This window comes from Aquarana catesbeiana, linkage group LG08 (genome assembly GCF_042186555.1).
Source record: "Aquarana catesbeiana isolate 2022-GZ linkage group LG08, ASM4218655v1, whole genome shotgun sequence".
NCBI lineage: Eukaryota > Metazoa > Chordata > Amphibia > Anura > Ranidae > Aquarana > Aquarana catesbeiana.
The window spans coordinates 30,705,989-30,727,826 of NC_133331.1; the positions used below are offsets into that span (position 1 = coordinate 30,705,989).

Below are 21,838 nucleotides of genomic sequence, written 5' to 3' on the forward strand. Positions count from 1 at the left end.
TGTACCGGTTTTGTTTCAATCAAGTCTGTGGCAGAGACTTTTGTTCGTGCTGCGTACTGGCTGCTAGGTTAGTGAGAGAGGCCGATCCAGGCGGGCAAAGATTCAACTCTACAGAGAGAGTATATTCAGCTACAAGTTTTCAATCCCTAATGCTACACTAAGAACATTAAGAAAAGGTATTTGAGCTTCCCTGAAACTTTCCTTCTACCTCTTTCCTGCTACTTCCTTCAATTTATGTTCATTAAAGCACTGGAAAAGATTTTCAAGTGTCCGGTGCCTACATTGTTTATGGTAAACTCAACCGGACCCTAGACCCGGTTCTGGTGAAATAAAGGTAAAGAAGGTGACAGTAACAGCCCGCTTAAACCAGCAGCTCCAGCGTGAGTTATTGCTATATATATATATATATATATATATATATATATATATATATATATATATATATATATATATATGTGTGTAGCAATAACTCTCGGTGGAGCTGCTGGTTTAAAGCGGGCTGTTACCTTCACTCTCGATACCTGTTTCACCAGACCGGGTCTAGGGTCCCGTTGAGTTTACCTCTGAACGATGTAGACACCAAACACTTGAGTATATTTTCCAACGCTTTAATGAACAAGTAACAAAGGAAGTAGCAGGAAAGGGGCAGAAGGAAAGTTGCAGGGAAGCTCAAATACCTTTCCTTAGTATTCTTTAGAATTGAACACTTGTAGTTGAATGCACTCCCCTTGTGAAATTCAATCTTTGCCGCCTGGATAGGCCTCTCTCACTTGCCTAGCAGCCAGTACGCAGCACGAACAAAAGTCTCTGCCACAGACTTGTTTGGAATAAAACCGGTACGATCCTCTGCCACAGGATGCATTGGTTTGCGATGAATGTCAGACACAGTACTTGAACCTTTAAGCCAACCCGGCGGTGCTATGCAGTAAGATTACTTCAGGATACGTCCTCCGAGTCACCAGGCCCCTCTCCAGACCAGCACTCTGCATGATCCTTCCATGACGGGTCCTCCCCTGGGATCTCCTCGGTTGTCCAGCTTCTTCACTCAGGATAGACAGCTCAGGACCATTCCTCTGCTGCTGTGGTAGGCCCCAGACAAGCTTCTGGGCCCACCCACAAGCCGCGGGCCTCCAGATCGGAGGATCACGAGGTGGTACTCTTAACGCATACCTGTCGGCCAGGAGGGCAAGCAGGTGGCTGAAAACTAACCCCTAAACATGGCTTCTGTCCCATAAATACCCTCTCCCAGAATGCAACTCGGAGGACCACCTCCACCGAGTTGTCCACGGGACAGAGGAGCACTCATACGCTTCAACACGTTGCCTCTCCAACACCAGCCCATGGTGACAACGACACCCACCGGCACAGTGTGGAACTACACGCAACTCAGCCAAGCTGGAACAGAGGCAAATCTAACTTCACCTAACAAGTAACCCACAAGATTTACCCATCAGCGGTAGATTGAAAATCTACCAGCGCGCTATATATCTATATCTATATATATATATATATATATATATATATATATATATATATATATACACAGAGAGAGAGAGAGAGAGAGAGATATCTATATAGATATATCTATATAGATAGATAATTTTTTTTTTCTTATACATATACTATATAGTGCAAAGGACCCACCCCCAACTGGATACAAAACCAAAAGAATGTTCAGGTATATACACTTGCTTTTAAAAAATAAAGGGGATTGCACGGGAACTGTACAATCAGATTGTAAAGTTTATGACCAGCTTGATTTGTAAAGAATTGGGGGTGTGGACATTTGTCCTCTTCCCAATTATGTCACCTTTCAAAGGCTGCATTCACTATACTTACCAAGCTGCAAACTCCTAAACATTATTATTACATTACAACCCATTAGTACATCTGATATTACAGCAAATATCAATAAGGCTGTAATCAACTTTGGCTCTTCTGAAAAAAAAAAAAAAAAAAAATCTTCATCAAGCGTGCATCATCTTATTTCTACTGCGCTGCAAGTGACTGAAAATTTCAAACTACAATAAACTGTTTTATGATGAAAACTGCAATTCTGCTTAAGGAAAAAAAAAAAAAAAAAAGATTATAGATTTTTTTTTTTTTTTTTTTTTTTTATAACTGTGATAACTATTTTATGTATCAAAGGTATCCATCTCCCAAATTACAGAAGGAAAAGAAATGAAACGAAATATATAAATAAAATATAAAAAATAAAAACGCTCTCCACGGACAATGATAAAGTAGTTAGCGGATAATAAATATTTGTCAGGTCCTGTCACATCTGCACAAATTCTGCTATTAGTGAAGGGACGCTGCAGATAGAAATAAATAGAGGCCAGAAAATCAATGCATCTTCAGCTCAAGCAGTTGCTAAACACACAGAAAAACATCTTTATCCAACAAGCAGTGCGCTGCGAATATTCCCAAGTCTTGCCTCGCTGCAGCGGAGGAAAATTTAATCTTCCCAAATACTCATCAGGGCACTCCATCCTGCAGAGCTGACAGCCCCACTTATAATTAATTATACAATTTCGATGGGAATATCGACTAAAGCTAGCCATATATCATAGCAAAAGTCAATAGCCATGGACACATTCAATCATGTCCCAGCCAATGATTACTACTCTTAAAATACAATAATTATTTTCAGGAGCCAGCTTGAATTAAATTTCTGTCAGGCCGGTACAAGACCAGTGCTTGATGAAGGATGCAATGGATTTTTTTGGGGTTGAATTTGGCCCGGGAACATTCATCCTTTAAGATAGGTAGTTTGTTTTTTAGCGATCATGGTGCTGCGTATTTAACTAGACCATGAAGATTGGATTATCTCCTCTGGCTCATTATATCATTCATCTTTCTCTGGCTTCTGAGGCCGTACAAGAAGGTTCTGTGCCGCTATCAAACATACAGCAGAGATACAGGCTCCTAGCTGTAAAGCATTCTGTCTAAAGACATTTATGTTCCTTTTTATTATTATTTTATTTTTTTAAACATGAAAATACAGGCAGCCATAAATATAAGATAATTGTCAGACAGACTGGGTGACAGGTCCCTCATATGCACGTGGTGGCAGATGCCCTTAGCTATCCATTCTTGGGGCAGTAGTATTTATTACAGGGATTTTTTATCTCTAAAAGCCTCCAACAGTTAAGCATACGCTTATCTAATCCATAAGACCCTGAACACTCACAGGCATATTTATAAAGCAGTGAATCTAACCTTCACTGCAGGTGAATCTTCCAGGTACATGTGCTTAAACGTTACAGTGATGGACTCATCACCAGTGAATGTTTGGTGAACGTCACATTCACTGCTTTGAAGATGAATTCCAGGTATGGTATATTTTTACATAGTTACACTGGTCTAGCTTGGACAAATGTAACTGTATACATCAGGGGTAGGCAAGCTTGGAGAGGTGGAGATCTACCTGGACAACATGGAAGAGATCAAAGATCACCAGGGTGCAGCATCCTTTTTTCTTATTTTTGTTAAAGAAATTAACAGCAAGTCCCTAATAAAAAGTTGGCACTGTAAAGATATAAACTGAGCCTACCTTAACAGGGAGAAACTCGACATTCACTTTCATTTACAATTTTTTACATGTATGGGGAGTAATTTGTTACCCCACACAAGGTTGATGCTGGTGTACATTATGAAAGCAGAACATTTGGTACTGCAGGCTGATTTGCTTGACTAGTTTCAGGCCTGGTTATCTGCTCTGATTTCTGGCCAGTGTAAGTAGTAGGTAGGGCAGAATCCAGAGCTCAGTAGTAGGCAGGGCAATGTACAGAGGTCAGTAGTATGTAGGGCGGTGTACAGAGGTCAGTAGTATGTAGGGCGGTGTACAGAGGTCAGTAGTATGTAGGGCGGTGTACAGAGATCAGTAGTATGTAGGGCGGTGTACAGAGGTCAGTAGTATGTAGGGCGGTGTACAGAGGTCAGTAGTATGTAGGGCGGTGTACAGAGGTCAGTAGTATGTAGGGTGGTGTGCAGAGGTCAGTAGTATGTAGGGTGGTGTGCAGAGGTCAGTAGTATGTAGGGCAGGGGTCAGGAGGGCATGGTACAGGAAGGTTAAGGGGCGTGGTACCGGGGGCTCAGGAGGGCACAGTACTGGGGGGGGGGGCAGGAGGGCATTGTATGGGGGCATGGTACTCGAAGGGTCAGGAAGGCTGGGTAGTCAAGGAGGCATGGCACTGGGGGGACAGGGGGGCACGTGCTGGAAGAGGTCAGGAAGAAATGGTACTGTGGCATCAGGAGGGCAAGGTACTTGGGGATCAGGGCTGAGGTGTCAGCAGGGCACAGCCACATGTTCTGGCGCTTATGGCCACCGGCAATCCTCTCTCACCATTCGCACAAGCTCCTTGGGTCAGGGAGGAGGTCCGGTGGGGATGAGCACACAGCACTCAGGGGAAGAGCTCGGGCGTGTTCTACAAGAGCCCAAACCCACCTGAGCTATTCCAGAGGCTTTCCCTTCCCCACAGCCACACAGATGCAAGGGGTGAGGGCTGCCTCTATAGCCCAGGATTGGGTGAATGTGCCCTTTTGCTCAGCTCTGCAGCTTTGGGGAAAGGACTGGGTTGGCAATACTGGGAAGTGTTTGCGAGTTATCTGTCACCTGTCCGCGGTTGATTCGTCACCTCTCCGCGGTTGACGGGTAGATCACAATTGACGGGTTGCCGACCCCCGTTATATACCATACCTGGCCAATGCTCCTGGAAACTCAAAATCACCAAGACACCACTTTTGTAGTGATCTCCACTTGCTTCTGAGTCCTCTGCTGAGTGGCTGGACTGATGCATTCTGCACACAGGAGATTGGTCGCTCAGCACGGATGCTTTGCATTTCCTGAATGAGTGCAAAGTGTTCTCCGACTGTCCGAGTTGGAGAGGCGGAGAGTTGACATCATGCTCTCCACCTCTTCCAATCAGAGAATGAAAAAAAAAAAAGTGCAAAATATACCATACCTGGAATTCCTCTTTAAAAATATGCCCCTTGGGCATCGTTCACATTGACTGTGGCTTTGAAATCGTGCAAATTCATCTGAAATCAAACTATTTCAAAGCCGCATCTCAGTGCAACTTCGGGTGCGACTTGGAAGACATGTGAGGCTTCATGCACAGATGTCTATGCAAGTCGCCAAAAGTAGTGCAGGAACTACTTTTTCGGTGCAGCTTTAGATGGAGCATGGATGAGTTACTACTGTTGTGAGGTTTTTTTATTTTTGTGCTGTTTGGTTTTGTTTAGGTCACTGCTATGGAGAGACACTCCCTTCTTTGTCCTGATGTCCATTGCCACTTGGAACGAGTGTGAAAGAAAATCCAAACATTTTGAGTTGTCACTAGAACTAGAACAGTAATAGAGGGTACATCTTCTAGTAGGAATGCTTGCTCTGGTAACAATCAAGAGGGGATTTCCCTGTGCTTTGGATAGATTTTCTTTCACTTCCTGTTGCATCTACAGGACAGGAAGTAGAGGTATATTTCTTGAATGGGACACGGGTGGAAAAAAATTAAATAGCTTAATAATTTCCTACAAATGAAAAGAGAAAAAAAAAAGTTTTGGCCCTACTTTAACCTTTTCCATAAGTCTTAGTGGTCTATTGATAAATACTTTTATGCAAGATTCACACAATTTTCACCTAGAATCACAATTTTTTCCAGTTGAATCCAATAAGAAAAATATCTGAATATTCAAAAATATTTTAAAGGTGTATGATGGTGACCATACACTTTTCTTTTAATCCCCCGAGGGTGTGTTTAACTGGCTCAAGCAACAGAATATCAGCATCAGGGCTTCTGAATGATGTATTCTTATACTATTGGAAAGGGAGAAATAAGGAGTAGAGTTAACACAATCTCCTCTCTAATTCTCTCCTGTACCTCCTTTATGCTAGACCATGCACTGCCATCCATTGGTTGTTATCTGCTCATCCTGAAATTATGTCATGCATAAATTTACTCCGGGGGGGGGGGTTCCCTCTCCCAAATGGTTTAACCCCTTCCTTTCTCATCATCCAACATGGTCACTGGACCTATAATTTTCTGTACAAGCCTAGATGGCGTTTACCTCTCAAGTGCCTTCATCTAGAGCAGGGGTCTCCAAACTTTCTAAAGAAAGGACCAGTTTACTATCCTTAAGACTTTAGGGGGGCCAGACTGTGCCCAGTGGGAGTAAACAATGCCCAATCTTTGGTATTAGTTGGTGTCATTGGGTGGAGTAGTGCCCCATTTTTGTTGCCAGTGAAAAAAATGTCTCATCATTGGCTTCGGTAGAAGGAACAGTGCCCCATTGTATGTGTCACTGGCTGGAACAATGCCTCAAGGGCCGGAACAAAGGCAAGGAAAGGCACATTTGGCCCCAGGGCCGCAGTTTGGAGACCACCGATCTAGAGTCTACAGTTTAGCCAGTTATTAGCGTTGACTTTTGGTACTTTCTTTCTGTTTATTACTTTTGTTTTACAGGCTACATGTTAAAAAGGTACTGAGTGTGAAAGGAGAGACTTGTACACACTTCCTAGGAAAGTGAGACCTCACAGAAATTTTCCCCTCTTTAGTTGTTCATCTTTGTACGGTAATATTTTTCTATAGTGTGCATATGGGCCTTGTGCTATTCAATGTTATGAGTGCAATGCTCTTTTCTCCTTGGTTTTCCATCTTAGCATTCTTTTTTCTTTACAGTTCAAACTAAATTCAGGTAAGGTAAATGTAGAGCCAAGAGGGTTGGGATGGGCTATTGCTACTGCTCTTTTTTGCCGTGACGGTCTTAGTGGTACTTGTTATTAATGGTAAGGGGTTCTGTAAGTTTTTTTTTTTTTCTTTCATTGCTATCTGCACACCCTCTCTATTTTTCCTAGTGACCATTGTCTTTAAGACTGAAAGTGAGGGAAAATCTGAAATTTTGAGCGGTCACAAGAACAGGAAGAGAGGAGAAATCTTCCAATGGGAAGACTACAAAAGAGGGGATTTTCTGTTTGAAGAGATTTCCCTTTTTTCCGGTTGTGTCTACAGGACAGGAAACTTAGCGATACAGACGGCAAAACAATTTAAAATAGACAGGGTGTTCTAATCATTCATCCTATACTATCCAAAATAAAAAAATAACTTTAAGCTCTAAACTAAGACTTCTGTTGGCTTGTTGCATAGTGGTAAACATGTAAACAATGTGGTACCTTCAAAAACTACTTCAACTGTTTGGTAACCTGTGTAGACTAAGCAATGCTGTTGCCGATTTTGACTATTTGTTCAATGTCAGCACTACAGCCCTCATCCCCATCTCCAATCATACAGCCTAGTTGCTGACATATATGGAGACCAGTGATATGTGAGTGTGACGGGAAAGCCAGTGATGTGCAGGCTGTGACCGACAGCCTGGCTTCACATCTACTTTGCCGTTTGAGAGGAAAAGACTGCAGCACTGTCAGGGCTGGGCTCAGCCCTTCCTTCTCTGAGCTGGCCGCTCAGCGGTTGGCTAATTGATGATATCCTGCTTGTCAGTCCTGCCTACTTAAGCATCCAGCCCAAAGGATCTCCGCCTTCGCCCTGGTCAACATCACAGAGACTATCTCCTGCGTTCCCGTTTAAAGACTTGCTTGGCTGACATCCCTTCTGGCTCCAGATCCTGCTTGCTGTTCTACTACACTGATCCCTGACTTCTGGCTTGGCTGACTATCCGTTCCGGTTACCGAACTTTGGCTATGTTTTGACTACGTTTGCTCAATTTACTTTTATTATTAAACAAGTGTGATTTAACTGTACTTCTGTCTCGGTCTGATTCATAGTTTGTGACAAGCACTAAATAAGGGTATAAAGTCGATAGACAGTAAGGAGGATCAATTGTATCTGCTTTTAAGCATATAGTCCTCATATGAAATTCAAAGATACATAGTCTATATGGCAATATGTTAAGACAAAATATTGAAGACTTATATAGACATCTTGACTGAAAATCCGCTCACTACCACCAAGAGTTGAGGAGGCTTACCAGATGAGGTGGACCCAATGGGGCATACGCCGGATTGGGTCGGACAAGGCTTAGGTGGTGAGTGGCTGTATATACTCCAAGAAGGATGCGGTCTCACGAGTTTGTTGTATTCATCCAGATAATACCAGGAACTTGAGAGGTGTGCGCAATCTCCCGGATGTGGGAGGTCATGTAGATCTTAAGGAAGTGGTGGGGTGTTCCATAAGCAAACCCCTTGACAGTAATCTTCTGCTTGATAATACCTGGTTTCACAGTGACATCATCTGTGCAATTGCTGGTTGCAATGAGAGAGTCTGTTAGAGAATGTCTCTGTCTTCGCTTTCATTTAAACCATTATCTGAAAAGATACAGGGCTTTCTGGGTGGCATATGTATTGTTTCTCAACCAGAAATCCTGTGACCCCCTTGCTCAGGGAGGTCATACAGTGCTTGACTGGAACTCTGATCCACTGAAGAAAAGCCTTTTCTTCAGTGGATCAGAGATCCAGTCAAGCACTGTATGACCTCCCTGAGCAAGGGGGTCACAGGATTTCTGGTTGAGAAACAATACATATGCCACCCAGAAAGCCCTGTATCTTTTCAGATAATGGTTTAAATGAAAGCGAAGACAGAGACATTCTCTAACAGACTCTCTCATTGCAACCAGCAATTGCACAGATGATGTCACTGTGAAACCAGGTATTATCAAGCAGAAGATTACTGTCAAGGGGTTTGCTTATGGAACACCCCACCACTTCCTTAAGATCTACATGACCTCCCACATCCGGGAGATTGCGCACACCTCTCAAGTTCCTGGTATTATCTGGATGAATACAACAAACTCGTGAGACCTCATCCTTCTTGGAGTATATACAGCCACTCACCACCTAAGCCTTGTCCGACCCAATCCGGCGTATGCCCCATTGGGTCCACCTCATCTGGTAAGCCTCCTCAACTCTTGGTGGTAGTGAGCGGATTTTCAGTCAAGATGTCTATATAAGTCTTCAATATTTTGTCTTAACATATTTGCCATATAGACTATGTATCTTTGAATTTCATATGAGGACTATATGCTTAAAAGCAGATACAATTGATCCTCCTTACTGTCTATTGACTTGTTTACAGTTTTATATGACATTGTTCAGCGCCACACTTTTTTGTTGTTTTTCCATTTTACACTTTGTTGGTCGTGTTGGCTGCTTCCTTGTCTTTCGTTTTAGGGTAGCGCAGAATTATTCTATATCTACTAAATAAGGGTATAACTGGGTATCCAGGAAAGGATTTAAGCTGTTTTTGTTCACCAAGCGCACATTATGAGTTGCTTATAAGCGTAATGGTTCATATATAGCAGTGGTTTGTGCAGACATTGGCAAAGGAAAGGGTAGCGATATAGGAAATCCTGTGCCATGGAAGTATAGAGGCGGCTGCTGTTAACCTTTTCTTTCTAAAAAGGTTAGTTACGTGGTTGTCATGCTGATCCACCAAGTTCAGTACTTTATAAATCATCAATTTAGAACAAGTTTATGGACTAGGACTTATCTGCACTCTGACTCTCCTGATCTGAATAACTGTACCACGTCAGTGACACAAAATACTGAAACCAGAGGCAGCCAGGCCAACTAGTATTTTCTAAGGGGGGTATTACCTTAACCATGACCAAATCTAGAGGTGATTACAGGTCCACTTTACAGAGACATCAAGGATCTTAGTTACATATAGTAGGTGAGGTTGAAAAAAGACACAAGTCCATCAAGTCCAACCTATGTGTGTGATTATGTGTGAGTATTACATTACATATCCCTGTATATTGCGGTCATTCAGGTGATTATCTAATAGTTTCTTGAAGCTATCAATGCTCCCCGCTGAGACCACCGCCTGTGGAAGGGAATTCCACATCCTTGCCGCTCTTACAGTAAAGAACCCTCTACGTAGTTTAAGGTTAAACCTCTTTTCTTCTAATTGTAATGAGTGGCCACGAGTCTTATTAAACTCTCTTCTGTGAAAAAGTTTTATCCCTATTGTGGGGTCACCAGTGCAGTATTTGTAAATTGAAATCATATCCCCTCTCAAGCGTCTCTTCTCCAGAGAGAATAAGTTCAGTGCTCGCAACCTTTCCTCATAACTAAGATCCTCCAGACCCTTTATTAGCTTTGTTGCCCTTCTTTGTACTCGCTCTATTTCCAGTACGTCCCTCCTGAGGACTGGTGCCCAGAACTGGACAGCATACTCCAGGTGCGGCCGGACCAGAGTCTTGTAGAGCGGGAGAATTATCGTTTTATCTCTGGAGTTGATCCCCCTTTTAATGCATGCCAATATTCTGTTTGCTTTATTAGCAGCAGCTTGGCATTGCATGCCATTGCTGAGCCTATTATCCACTAGGACCCCCAGGTCCTTTTCCATCCTAGATTCCCCCAGAGGTTCTCCCCCCAGTGTATAGATTGCATTCATATTTTTGCCACCCAAATGCATTATTTTACATTTTTCTACATTGAACCTCATTTGCCATGTAGTCGCCCACCCCATTAATTTGTTCAGGTCTTTTTGCAAGATTTCCACATCCTGCGGAGAAGTTATTGCCCTGCTTAGCTTAGTATCGTCTGCAAATACAGAGATTGAACTGTTTATCCCATCCTCCAGGTCGTTTATGAACAAATTAAATAGGATTGGTCCCAGCACAGAATCCTGGGGAACCCCACTACCCACCCCTGACCGTTCTGAGTACTCCCCATTTATCACCACCCTCTGAACACGCCCTTGTAGCCAGTTTTCAATCCATGTAATCACCCTATGGTCCATGCCAACGCACCTTATTTTGTACAGTAAACGTTTATGGGGAACTGTGTCAAATGCTTTTGCAAAATCCAGATACGCCACGTCTACGGGCCTTCCTTTAGATTGCAACTCACCTCCTCATAGAAGGTTAATAGATTGGTATGGCAAGAAAGATTCTTCATGAATCCATGCTGATTACTGCTAATGATATCATTCTTATTACTAAAATCTTGTATATAGTCCCTTATCATCCCCTCCAAGAGTTTACATACTATTGATGTTAGGCTAACTGGTCTGTAATTCCCAGGGATGTTTTTTGGGCCCTTTTTAAATATTGGTGCTACATTGGCTTTTCTCCAATCAGCTGGTACCATTCCAGTCAATCTAAACCAGGAGTCTCAAACTGGTGGCCCTCCAGCTGTTGCGGAACTACAAGTGCCATCATGCCCCTGCCTGAGGGAGTCATGCTTGTAACTGTCAGCCTTGCAATGCCTCATGGGACTTGTAGTTTCACAACAGCTGGAGGGCCGCCAGTTTGAGACCCCTGATCTAAACAGATCATCAATGTCCCCATTGGGTGCTCAAGGAGATCAGAGACTCACTTTTGGGTTCATTTAGAGCCAGGAGACCAGTGAACGTGGGTTCTCCCTGTGCCATTTTGAGCACAGAAACCGGTGATGACACTTGCAACAAGACAGCACACTGATCTAAAATATCTAACCTACCCTACAATGAATCCCAGTAGTGTCAAAGCCTATCTCTCTCCACAGAATCCTATTGGCTCATCACTATGATGGGCTGCCTCACTGTCCAATAGGATTGCGTGCAAGGACTAAAGGGGCAAGCAAGCTTCAATACTAGTGATGGAACTTTGTCAAAATGACCCACAATTCGGATGCAACAGGGAGGCTTAGAGGCTAATGCAGGAATGTGCAGGACTTTATAAGAAATAACAGTTAAAGGAAGTTTTTAAAAACTGTCTGTTCATGCTTGTATGCTCATCCATATTCTACACCTAGGTACAGTTCCATATTCTTTAAGACCATTTTTAAAAATTTGCCAGGGATATCCAGTTCAACATTTCCAGAGCTTTACACATGTGACCTACACACCATTGTGGTAAAATATCACTCTCCTTGCTGGATTTTTCCTTTATTTCATGTGATAAATAATGCAGAATGAAGAGTGAGACTTTATGAACATGAAATAAACTGGAAACCAAAAAAAAAGATCTACTGCATTCACGTACAATAGGTGCAAACATGGCTGGAAGACATATTGTAAAGTTTTGCAAACAAGGTAATGTACACAGGAAACTGTAGCCAACTGTGGTAAATACACAAATGTCTCCTATTTGGTACAAACAACATTCTAAACTCTTTACAAGAGAAAGTACTACAACCACAAGTTAAATTTCTGCCTTAGCACTGGTTGGCAGGATTTCACTTTTTGCACCGGTATCAAGACTGTAAAAAAAAAAGTACTACACTTATTCCACTAGAAAGAAAAAGTACCGCGGTCTGTGTGCATGTTGGACTGGTTCTACTCAGACCAACTCTTCCAAGTATTCTTTTACATGTTGTAGCCCTATTCTTTTAAATTCCATGTGACCCCAAAAATACTGCGATATTGGCACACTTTGACCTAAATATTGAGAGATCAGACTGTAATGCATGTGGGCAATCTAATGACCTACTCACATGTATTTGTTGCACTAAAATGTGCGATACCATTCATTCTGAATGGTACTCTAACTCACGGTTACATGCTGCTCATCAGTTCATTGCTGTGCATTGTTATGAATGTGTGTGAATACACTACAAAGACCCAGATAAATGTGAATTGCTATCTGATTCGCTTATGCTTCCCAAAAATACTGCATACCATGGGCCTGCATTTTGTGTCCCATTGATAAAATAAAGGCAACAATATGGGGTATGGGGTATGTGGTATGTGGTATCCTTATGGAGTTACCTGTGCATCAGTTTTGGTGCGTCCATAAGGGCGCAAGAGCGCCACCCCCTCCATCACCAATAGATAGATTCATGCATTGCATGAATCTTATCCATGGCCGCCGCTGCTACCTCCTATTCAGGCACCCGGCCCCTTTTCGGGCACCTGAATTATAGTGGCGGGGGGGTGTTTTTGAAGCACCTGATTAGAGCCATAGGCTCTAATAGACGTCAAAAAAGGTGTGTATGAATATTCGCTTTCCTAACACTGAACCACCTCTCCGCCAATCAGGTGCTCGGGTCTGTTACCCGTGACCTGATTGGCTGAAAGGACAGGCGCTGTGATTGGATGCCTATCAGGCGTCCAACTGCCTATAGAAGAGGACAAGAGGAGAGGACGGGAAAAGACAGAGGACATGGAGGAGCATGGATGACACTGCTTGCCGCCATCATCCGCTGCCCCACTGAGACGGGGCAAGTGAACGGCAGACGGTGAGTGGGGGGGGCAAAGTGGCGGCATTCGATGGGCACAGTGGTGGCGTTTGATGGGCACAGTAAGGGCTGCAATTGATGTTTTTTTCAGAATTTTTCAGTTTGTTTGCGCCCCCCCCCAAAAAAAAAATGTTGAGCACCAGCCGCCACTGCTCTACATACCACAGCAAAAAGGTCTCTGAACTCTGAAAGGTCACATGACCATGCTCTCATTCTGGCAAATGTGTATGTATGTATATATATATATATATATATATATATATATATATATATATTTTTTTTTTAAAACACTCCTTCCAATAATTTTTGTTAGCTTTGCACTGTGCTTTAGAAGTGTGAAGTGGCATGACTGCAATACAGCCATAACTTTTTGTTTGATGGACCCCTAAGTGTATGGTTATACCTGCTAAGACATCTCGCCATGAAAGCTAAGCAGTGCAACATCTGCTCATCCTCAAACATCATGTGCCTATGGGACCTGCCACAATCTACAAAGGATGTTGTGTGCAAAGTAATCATTTTGTGCCTTTCTTCCCACTAAAAAAAGAAGAATGACGGGCCAAAGGTTGTAAATAAAACTTCCAACATGTGCAATGACTAACACATTATAAACTAGGAAGCGCTGGTTTCTGTACCTCTACAAAATGTGACTGTCACAAGCAATGGATGGATACAAACACATTAATTTTTTGGGGCTTTAAGTTAGTCAATAAAAAAAAAAAAAAAAAGTAAAGGTTTCCCAAAACATGCTTAGGTCAGCATAAAAATGTTATGCCTTTAACAAGCCCATAAAGCAACAGCTTCTGATGACGTCATTTGTGATGACGAAACATGTCAAGCAAGGACGCATGGTGTGTTTGGATCCAGCTTCAGATGGTATACAGCAATCCTAGCTGATTTCTTGGAGAGTTTGTGAGAACTTTGTGCGATGTACCAAGTGTCTGCAGCAAGCTGTTTTTTATCCACTGGTTTGAGAACTGTATTTGCCTTTTAAAGTTTTAATAAAGAGTGGTACTGGTTTACATTATGAGGAGCCCTTTTTCCTTTGAATATCACGTGGCTGTCCCTCTGGAGTATGGATAGCAGCAGGGACCTGGTGGTTGGAGCTCGTGTGGAGCCTGTGATCATTGAGACCAGATCGCAGTCTGGATCTCGTCTAGTGTGGGATATTGAGAGTCTCCTCTGGGCTGTTCCCCGGGACTGCGGACCACAAGCTAGCGATGGAGTTCCATTCCTGCAACTTCTGGTCACCTACAAGACCGCACAGCGCATTTGACCTCTCTCACCGAAAGGGAATGAGGGTCAACTCCATTCGGTGAGTAGGGACCTGCACTTTTCTTCTATGAATCGGTTGTGAGAACAATCAACAATCATTTAATACTGTGTGGCATCTTCAAAAAGAGCATGCTATTTTTGAATGAAGAGTTTATTTAATACAATATCACTGGACACTATTTGCACTTTATTATCCAATTATTTATTTTTAAGGTCACTGTCAGATTTAATCTGTTGTGGATTATTAGCTTTTATTGCTAGCGCTGTTTTTCTAAGGATTACTTTCCTGTGACACGACTCCTTTAAACAGTAGCAATATATGTAGGATGTGTCTGTGTAAACTTTATGTTATTATTCATATGTATAGCAGTCAAGATGGAGGCCTTACTTTTTTATTTTTTGTTTAAAAAAAATCTTCATTATAAGTTAGACTTACCGCAATGCCATTGTTATCTCTAAAAACATCTTGATTAAAATAATCAAATAATTTCTTTTCTATTTGTAGCACTACCTGGAAGAAGAAAAGATAGATCATGGTAACCATTGGAGGCCTTCTATGCTTTTTGACAAAACAAAACAAAAAATGAAATGGTTAAAGACGAGCTTGATACACAGAATGGGTGAATTTCAAGCACAGATAATTGAGATCAGTTACCCTCTCTATAACAGAATTCAGTCCACAGCTTTGTAACTTTTCACTGCCACTGAACGCAAAAAGCATCCTAATAAATTCAGTAAATAAAGGCACATATATACGGTATATATACACACACACACACACATATATCTTGATATCTCTCTCCCTATATCTCTCTCCCTCTCTCTCTCTATATATATATATATATATATATATATATATATATATATATATCTCCCTCTCTATATATATCTCTATATCTCTCTCTCTCTTTCAGTTCCCCGTTAAGTATATAGTAAAATAATGATTCAGATACCTTGTGATCATTCTCAGATTCACGAAATATCAGCTTGTCTATCGTATTATTGTCAGGCGCGTGGACAGTTTGCATTGTAGTTTTTGCACAAAGTGTCTAAAGGAACAAAAAACATTAGAGATAATTAGTATTAACAGACAATAACAAAAATCAATGCAATGCTGAAAAAAAAAAAGTGTAAATCTTCAGTGTTAAACAAAACCCAATATTCTAAACCATATAAACATGAAGTGCTCCAACTACATAAACATTTGCTTAAATCCAAAGAGAAAGTGAATGTCATATCAGAACTGTACATATTGCAATTTCATAATAAAAAAAAAAAATTAAGTACTGTGCAAATTGTGATCATATATCAAAGAAAAAACATATTTGCACTTTATAAAGTGCAAAACAAGTGTCCATAAACTAAGTCCAAATACTACTGTGATATTGACCCTTCCTGAGCAATGACATAATCGGGTAATAGCACTCTTTCAGCTGAGTCTGGGTCATAGGATAGCAAAAGAAAGCTTTGGCTGTACTTTTCTTATAAGGTACAGGTTGTGGTACATTCTTATACCAACTAGCAGCATGGAGTTACTATCTCCTGTCTCTATTAGTACCAATTGTAATGTGGACACTAGTAAACATGTCAATTTATTTCATGGTTACCATCTGTAAAACCTAAATTCTTGAGACCAGAATCCCTTGAGGGTAAAGTAAAGTAGACTCCCCACCAAAAAAAAATCTATTATTCCAACAAACTAATAACCGAAAATTTATTTTTTTGTAGGCTGTGATTTTGGTAATGTATATAGACAATATGATATACAACCAAAAAGAAATTACAGGCCAAACAAGGCTAGCCAAACTAACTGGCACTAATCCAAAGCTAATGGTTTAACAGTTGAGCTGTATTAAGAGGTAATTAATATGTTTTGCAGAATAAATTATCTGTGTAGACAAATGACTGGATAATAATGTTTAACAACAGCGCACAGAATACTTGGTGGGCGCGTCCAAGTATTGTAGATGTATTCCAAACCATCTTCTCATTCAGTAAACAAAATCAGTGTCAAACTTGGAGATGACCATTTATTTTAACCATCTGTGCCTGCCCGCACTTCCTAATGCTGAGATCCTAAACTGAGCTTTTCCCAAGAGCCTTCCTCTGTGATACTGGGCATTGAAATTCAAAGCACAGATTAGCTAATCGGGTCAAGCCCCCCAAAATGGGGGCCTTTGGACTTTAGGTGTCACAAATCAGTCTGGTTGCCTTTAAACAGCACACCAGATTAGAACAAGCATTAGGACAAACCAGAGGGGTAAACCGGACACTTTCTAAAGCTGGTTTCTAAAGCTTGAACAAATCGCTCCATCTTTCACTCATTTAAACTTTCCAAATGAGGGTCAATATGCTCTTCTAGCATCCAAATGCTAATGCGCTTAAGAGTGCTTAAGCAGCTTTGCAGAGTGAAAAGACCAAAAAAAAAAGGCCTTGGAAGCCACAAGGGAGAACTCATGGCACAGTCACTAGGCATTGTAGCCATCCCAGAATGGTGACAATTCAACAAATTCATGATTTCCTTCCATTAAAAAACTTTTCCTCAAATCATTTTTAACGTTGTTTTCTAGTTTTAACTTTCCCTTCTCTCAGAACGATTGAAAAATACACCCAAGTAAAAATCCAACTATAGGAAGCAAACAACCCATGACCACCACTGAAAAAAATGTTATTGCACCGAACAAAATCAGTACAAACTGAACTGTGTGGGTCATTTTCGTACACAATTGGGTGACTGGTTCTTTTGAACTGCTACAGTCGCAAGCACTGAAGCAGAACATTTTCAAGGGCATAAGCCCCTTTTATCGAGAAACGTTTGAAAGAAATCTGATTAATATCGATAGTTATGCAGCAGAACAATACAAGATAATACCTTCTATATAAAAGTTAGACGTGGTCGCTCCATGCTGGAATATATTAAACCCCAAAGTGACTGCCAATCCCATACTTAACAAAACAACAGTGCTAAATTTCTGCTGAATGCATGTGAAGATATGATTGTTCCCTGCAGTTCACACTGCAAAAATATCCAAACATGTACATTCACTATTTGCTCCATGATAGATGATCTGCTTTTATCTGCCTATAAAAAGTGAAGGGTTGGGTAAAGACACATAGGGGTTTATTTACTAAATCAGCTTCTAACCTCAGCTTGTTCAATTAAGCTTTGGGCAATAAAACCTGGAAGCTGATTGGTTTCTATGCAGAAATGAGCCTGATTTTGCACCCTCCAGCTTTAGTAAATAAACCCCATTGTGTTCACAGATGTCAGTTTCTGGACTGTGTCTTCGCGTCTCTTGCTGCAAGCAAAGTGGGCAAGAACCCAAGTGTTTATATATAAAATGTATTTAGCTAGTTCATAAAAGTAACCACTTCTTGATTTAACAAAATTTTTTTACTTTAAAAACATTACATATCTCTAGGTGACAAATACATTAATTTAATCTTAGGTACAAAATTAGAACATTTGCTATGACGTTTCACCAGCCTCTCTCATCCAGGGTTCATCCAGGAATTGCTAGGGGTTCCTTGAACCGATTGAATGACCACCCACTAAATGCTTGATCTCCAAATCGCAGAGCAAGCTGCAGGACACCAATGATTGTTTTAGCTGTCTGAAAGAGTGGCATTCTGATCTTTGGAAGGTGGGCATTCTTTCCATGGTCCATCAATTAGGGCATTTTGTCACTGACCTTTAATGAACTTGTTTTACCAAAGGTTCCCACAGACCTAAAAATTATTTCAAGTGTTCCTCTAGGGCAGTGATGGCAAACCTTGGCACCCCAGATGTTTTGGAACAACATTTCACATGATGCTCAACTACACTGCAGAGTGCATGAGCATCATGGGAAATGTAGTTCCAAAACATCTGGGGTGCCAAGGTTTGCCATCACTGCTCTAGGGTAAAAAAAGGTTGAGAAAGGCTACTAGACAAAGATTTTTTTTTCCATAGCAATTTTGGAGGTAGTCAACAGAGGGGTCAGCAACACCAACTTTAATTTCATGAACCTGTCAGCCATAAGGAGTCTCCTTTAACAGCAGCTTCGCCTGCATATTTTTCTGTAAATTGGCTACATTATGTAGGTCGAAAGATTGCCATATATTACACAACTTTCTTGTTCAATTTCCTTTAGATTTACCTTCAACTATGTAGCGCAAGGGCATGCCTGATTGCATACAAATTGAAAGTGTTTAGTATGGTCATGGTGGTAGAACCTAGTAACGAACTTTGCCATGGTTTATCTAGTAGAGAGGAGTAAAAGCAATGGGGATAGATGGGAGTAAGGAGCTGAGGCAGAAGGAAGTGCAGTAGATGAGAAGAAAAGGAAAATATATGTGAAAGAAAGATAAGTTGAAGCTGCAGGGAGGAAGCTACCATAGTCTGATGATTGATATTAGGGGGGCTTAATTGGATGAGTAAATTGAATTTATGCTTCTATTATGTTTTGGCTATTATATGAGAATGCCACTTTAATACGAGAGGTGCAAGGTTTGTTTGGTTTATGTTTTATGTTTTTTTTTCTCCTTGTTTTGTGTTTTTTTTCTTTGTTTATATACTATTTGATAATTTTTGATATTTAGTAATTTTGTTGACATATTTTTATTTTTTATAGTTATACAAACAAAAACTAATTTTATTAAAAAAAGAAAGTGTTTAGGTTTGACCCCATTTGGTAAATCTAAAGGAAAATTGTACAAGAAGATTGTATAATGTCGACTGTACAAAAAAGGAAGCGTATTGTGTATGTTTTCTTGTCTGTAGCAGTCAATATATATATATATATATATATATAGTGCATAGTATAACATTTTAGAGTGTCAGGCCCTGAACTGCATATGAACTGCTTTCCCAAGGATTTAAAAAGTAAAAACTAGATGTTATTTCTGATTTATTTATAGGGGTAATAGGCTACATTCGCATGGGTGTAAACATTTTATTTTTTCACACACATACTTTTTTTTTTTCCAAGCACAAAAAGTTCTGTCTGAAGACATGACTTGAGTTTAGAGTAAAGATAGACAGCCATTCGTTAGGATGGCCACACGAGTTGTCTGCTAGCAGCACAGATAACTGAATAAAGGAATTACCAGGGACAAGAAGGCAATAGAAATGCAGACAGCCTGAAGAAGAAACACTTGAGAACTTAAAAACCCAAATCTGATCAAAGAATCCAGTAATGAGATCAGACTTTTGCTCTACTTGTAAATTAATCACACAATTGAGATCTTAAGAGTCTGGGAAAATAGTTTCCTTTGCAATCAAAAGAAGAACAGAAGGGGTAAAACGCTAATGAATAAAAAGTCTGTTTGGGAAGCCAAGGAGGTTACTTTTGCTGCTCTGGAGTGTTATTGCAATAAAGGATATATACTAAACTAAAATGAATACCAGGTAACTCCTTGCTTTATTTATAAGAAATTTTCCTTGCTAGCAAAATGTATTTACTCATTTAGCCAACTGACTCTGGTTTCTTTTTAAAAACTGAAGAATCAAAGAAGGACCAGAAGAGCTAGTCTTCCTCCCTGCTTTCTGACAGCATGATGGCGAAGGGCTGGTTACCAAAAGAACTCGATTAATGGCACCCCAAACTCAATGTGTTTGCAGGCACCAGATTGCATGGTGATGCAGTACCATATAATTTGGTGCTTTTTTCAAAAGTAGTCCACAGACTACTTTTTGTGTGATCTGGTGAGATTTATAGGTTAGGTTTTCAACATCTACTGTCCATCGGAACACTATAGGTAAAAAAAAAAAAAAAAAAAAAAAAAGAAAAGAATAGTGTGGTTAACAAGTTATATGAACCACACATCTGTTGCAATACTTGTTTAGGGGCAAGAGGGTATAGTCACAAGTAGAAAAGAGAGAAGACTGGCCAGTCATTATGGGCATTTTAAGGGAATGAAGGGTAGGAGACCCTCTAAAAATGTACAACGCAATAGCAGCGCTAGAGAAAATACGAACCTGATGAATGGTTCCAGCTTTACTAAGGCCCTAGATAAATGGGTACTGTGGACAAAGGGTGACAGACCATGTAACACTAGACCTAAAGGGTGTTTTGATGTTTAAAAAATATTCAATATGTATTCAGAATAGGAGACAGGTCACGTAATATGGCTGGTCGTCTCATCACAGGAACTAGAATTAAGGACCGTACACATGGGCCAAATATCGAGCGGCATCAGCTGGTTTAAAAGACACATCCGGAATGCAGTAATTGTGGCACGAACTGACCCTAAGAGAAGTACAGTAGAGAAGAATAGCCGCACTTCAATGTATATTCTTCTGGGCACTTTTATTACACCATTGGTATTCTGGCTAGAATCATAAGATCCTTCAGAATCAGAAGCTGAGCGCTAATGGCGTGTGTGTATGCTGATGCTATTAGTCCCACAGCTTTTGTCTGTGAGAATATGCCCCCCCCTCCCGCTCTCATTAGAAAGGAATGCATGTAATGATATGCGAGAAGGAAAAACTACAAAAAAAAGATCCGATTGCAAGAAATATTCTGATCTATGCACCCTGAAACTTACATAGTTACATAGTAGGTGAGGTTGAAAAAAGACACAAGTCCAACCTATGTAACTTATTGTAACCTTTTTCTTTTTGAAAGAAAAACTTATGTAGATGTTCCAGCTTGAGTATCATGATGATAAATAATGTAATCGCAGTTTTTTTTGAATATGTATTCCAATCATGGTAACACAAATGAATTCCTATGGGTGACCTTTAATAAAAATGCCTTGTTAAAGCCCAACTCCAGGCCATTTTTTTTCTCCCCATGCAGTGGGGCTGTGTCTGCATTGCATGGGTCAACTGCTCATTTTTTTCTAGGGGAGAGCATGAAGTTTACACTCACCTGATCCACTGGAAAACTGCGCTGCCCACATTCCAGAAGTGGACTGTTCCTGTCTATGGAGCATGCTCTGAGTGTGCTGACATCTGGAACAGTCCACTTTCAAGACCGCTGGAGCGTGGGGGTGCCAGACCGATCTTGTGAGGGGAGGATCGACGGATTAGGCAAGTACATCTCTCCACTGTCCTCTCCCCTAGAATAAATCAAGCAGTTAACCTGTGCAGTGCAAACACAGCCCACTGCATGTGGAAAAAAAACTCCCAATCTTTTGCCCGGAGTTCAGCTTTAAATTTCAAGTATTAAAGTCTCGTTTTTTTTTTTTTTTGTTTAAAAATAACAGACCCATTATACTTACCTGCTTTGTGCAGTAGTTTTGCACAGAGCAGCCCAGATCCTCCTCTTCTCCGGTCCCTCGCCAGCGCTTCTGGCCCTTCCCTCCTGCCCCCCCAACAGCAAGCAGCTTGCTATGGGGCACTCGAGCCGAGCCGCTGCTCTGTGTGTCCAAACAGACACTGGGCCGCGATTCGGTCCCGCC

At 41.0% G+C, this 21,838-nt stretch overlaps 1 protein-coding gene across 2 annotated transcripts in view; it reads right to left on the bottom strand.

Moving 5' to 3' along the window:
• INPP5A (inositol polyphosphate-5-phosphatase A) overlaps positions 1-21,838 on the bottom strand; it is a 611,899-nt gene that overhangs the window by 101,815 nt on the left and 488,246 nt on the right. For both annotated transcript variants that reach the window (XM_073595667.1, XM_073595668.1), the window contains exons 10-11: positions 15,406-15,501; positions 14,889-14,963 (exon numbers count right to left, since the gene is read on the bottom strand). In XM_073595667.1, coding sequence (XP_073451768.1) covers positions 14,889-14,963; positions 15,406-15,501 — 171 coding nt within the window. The remainder of the gene's footprint in view (positions 1-14,888; positions 14,964-15,405; positions 15,502-21,838) is intronic.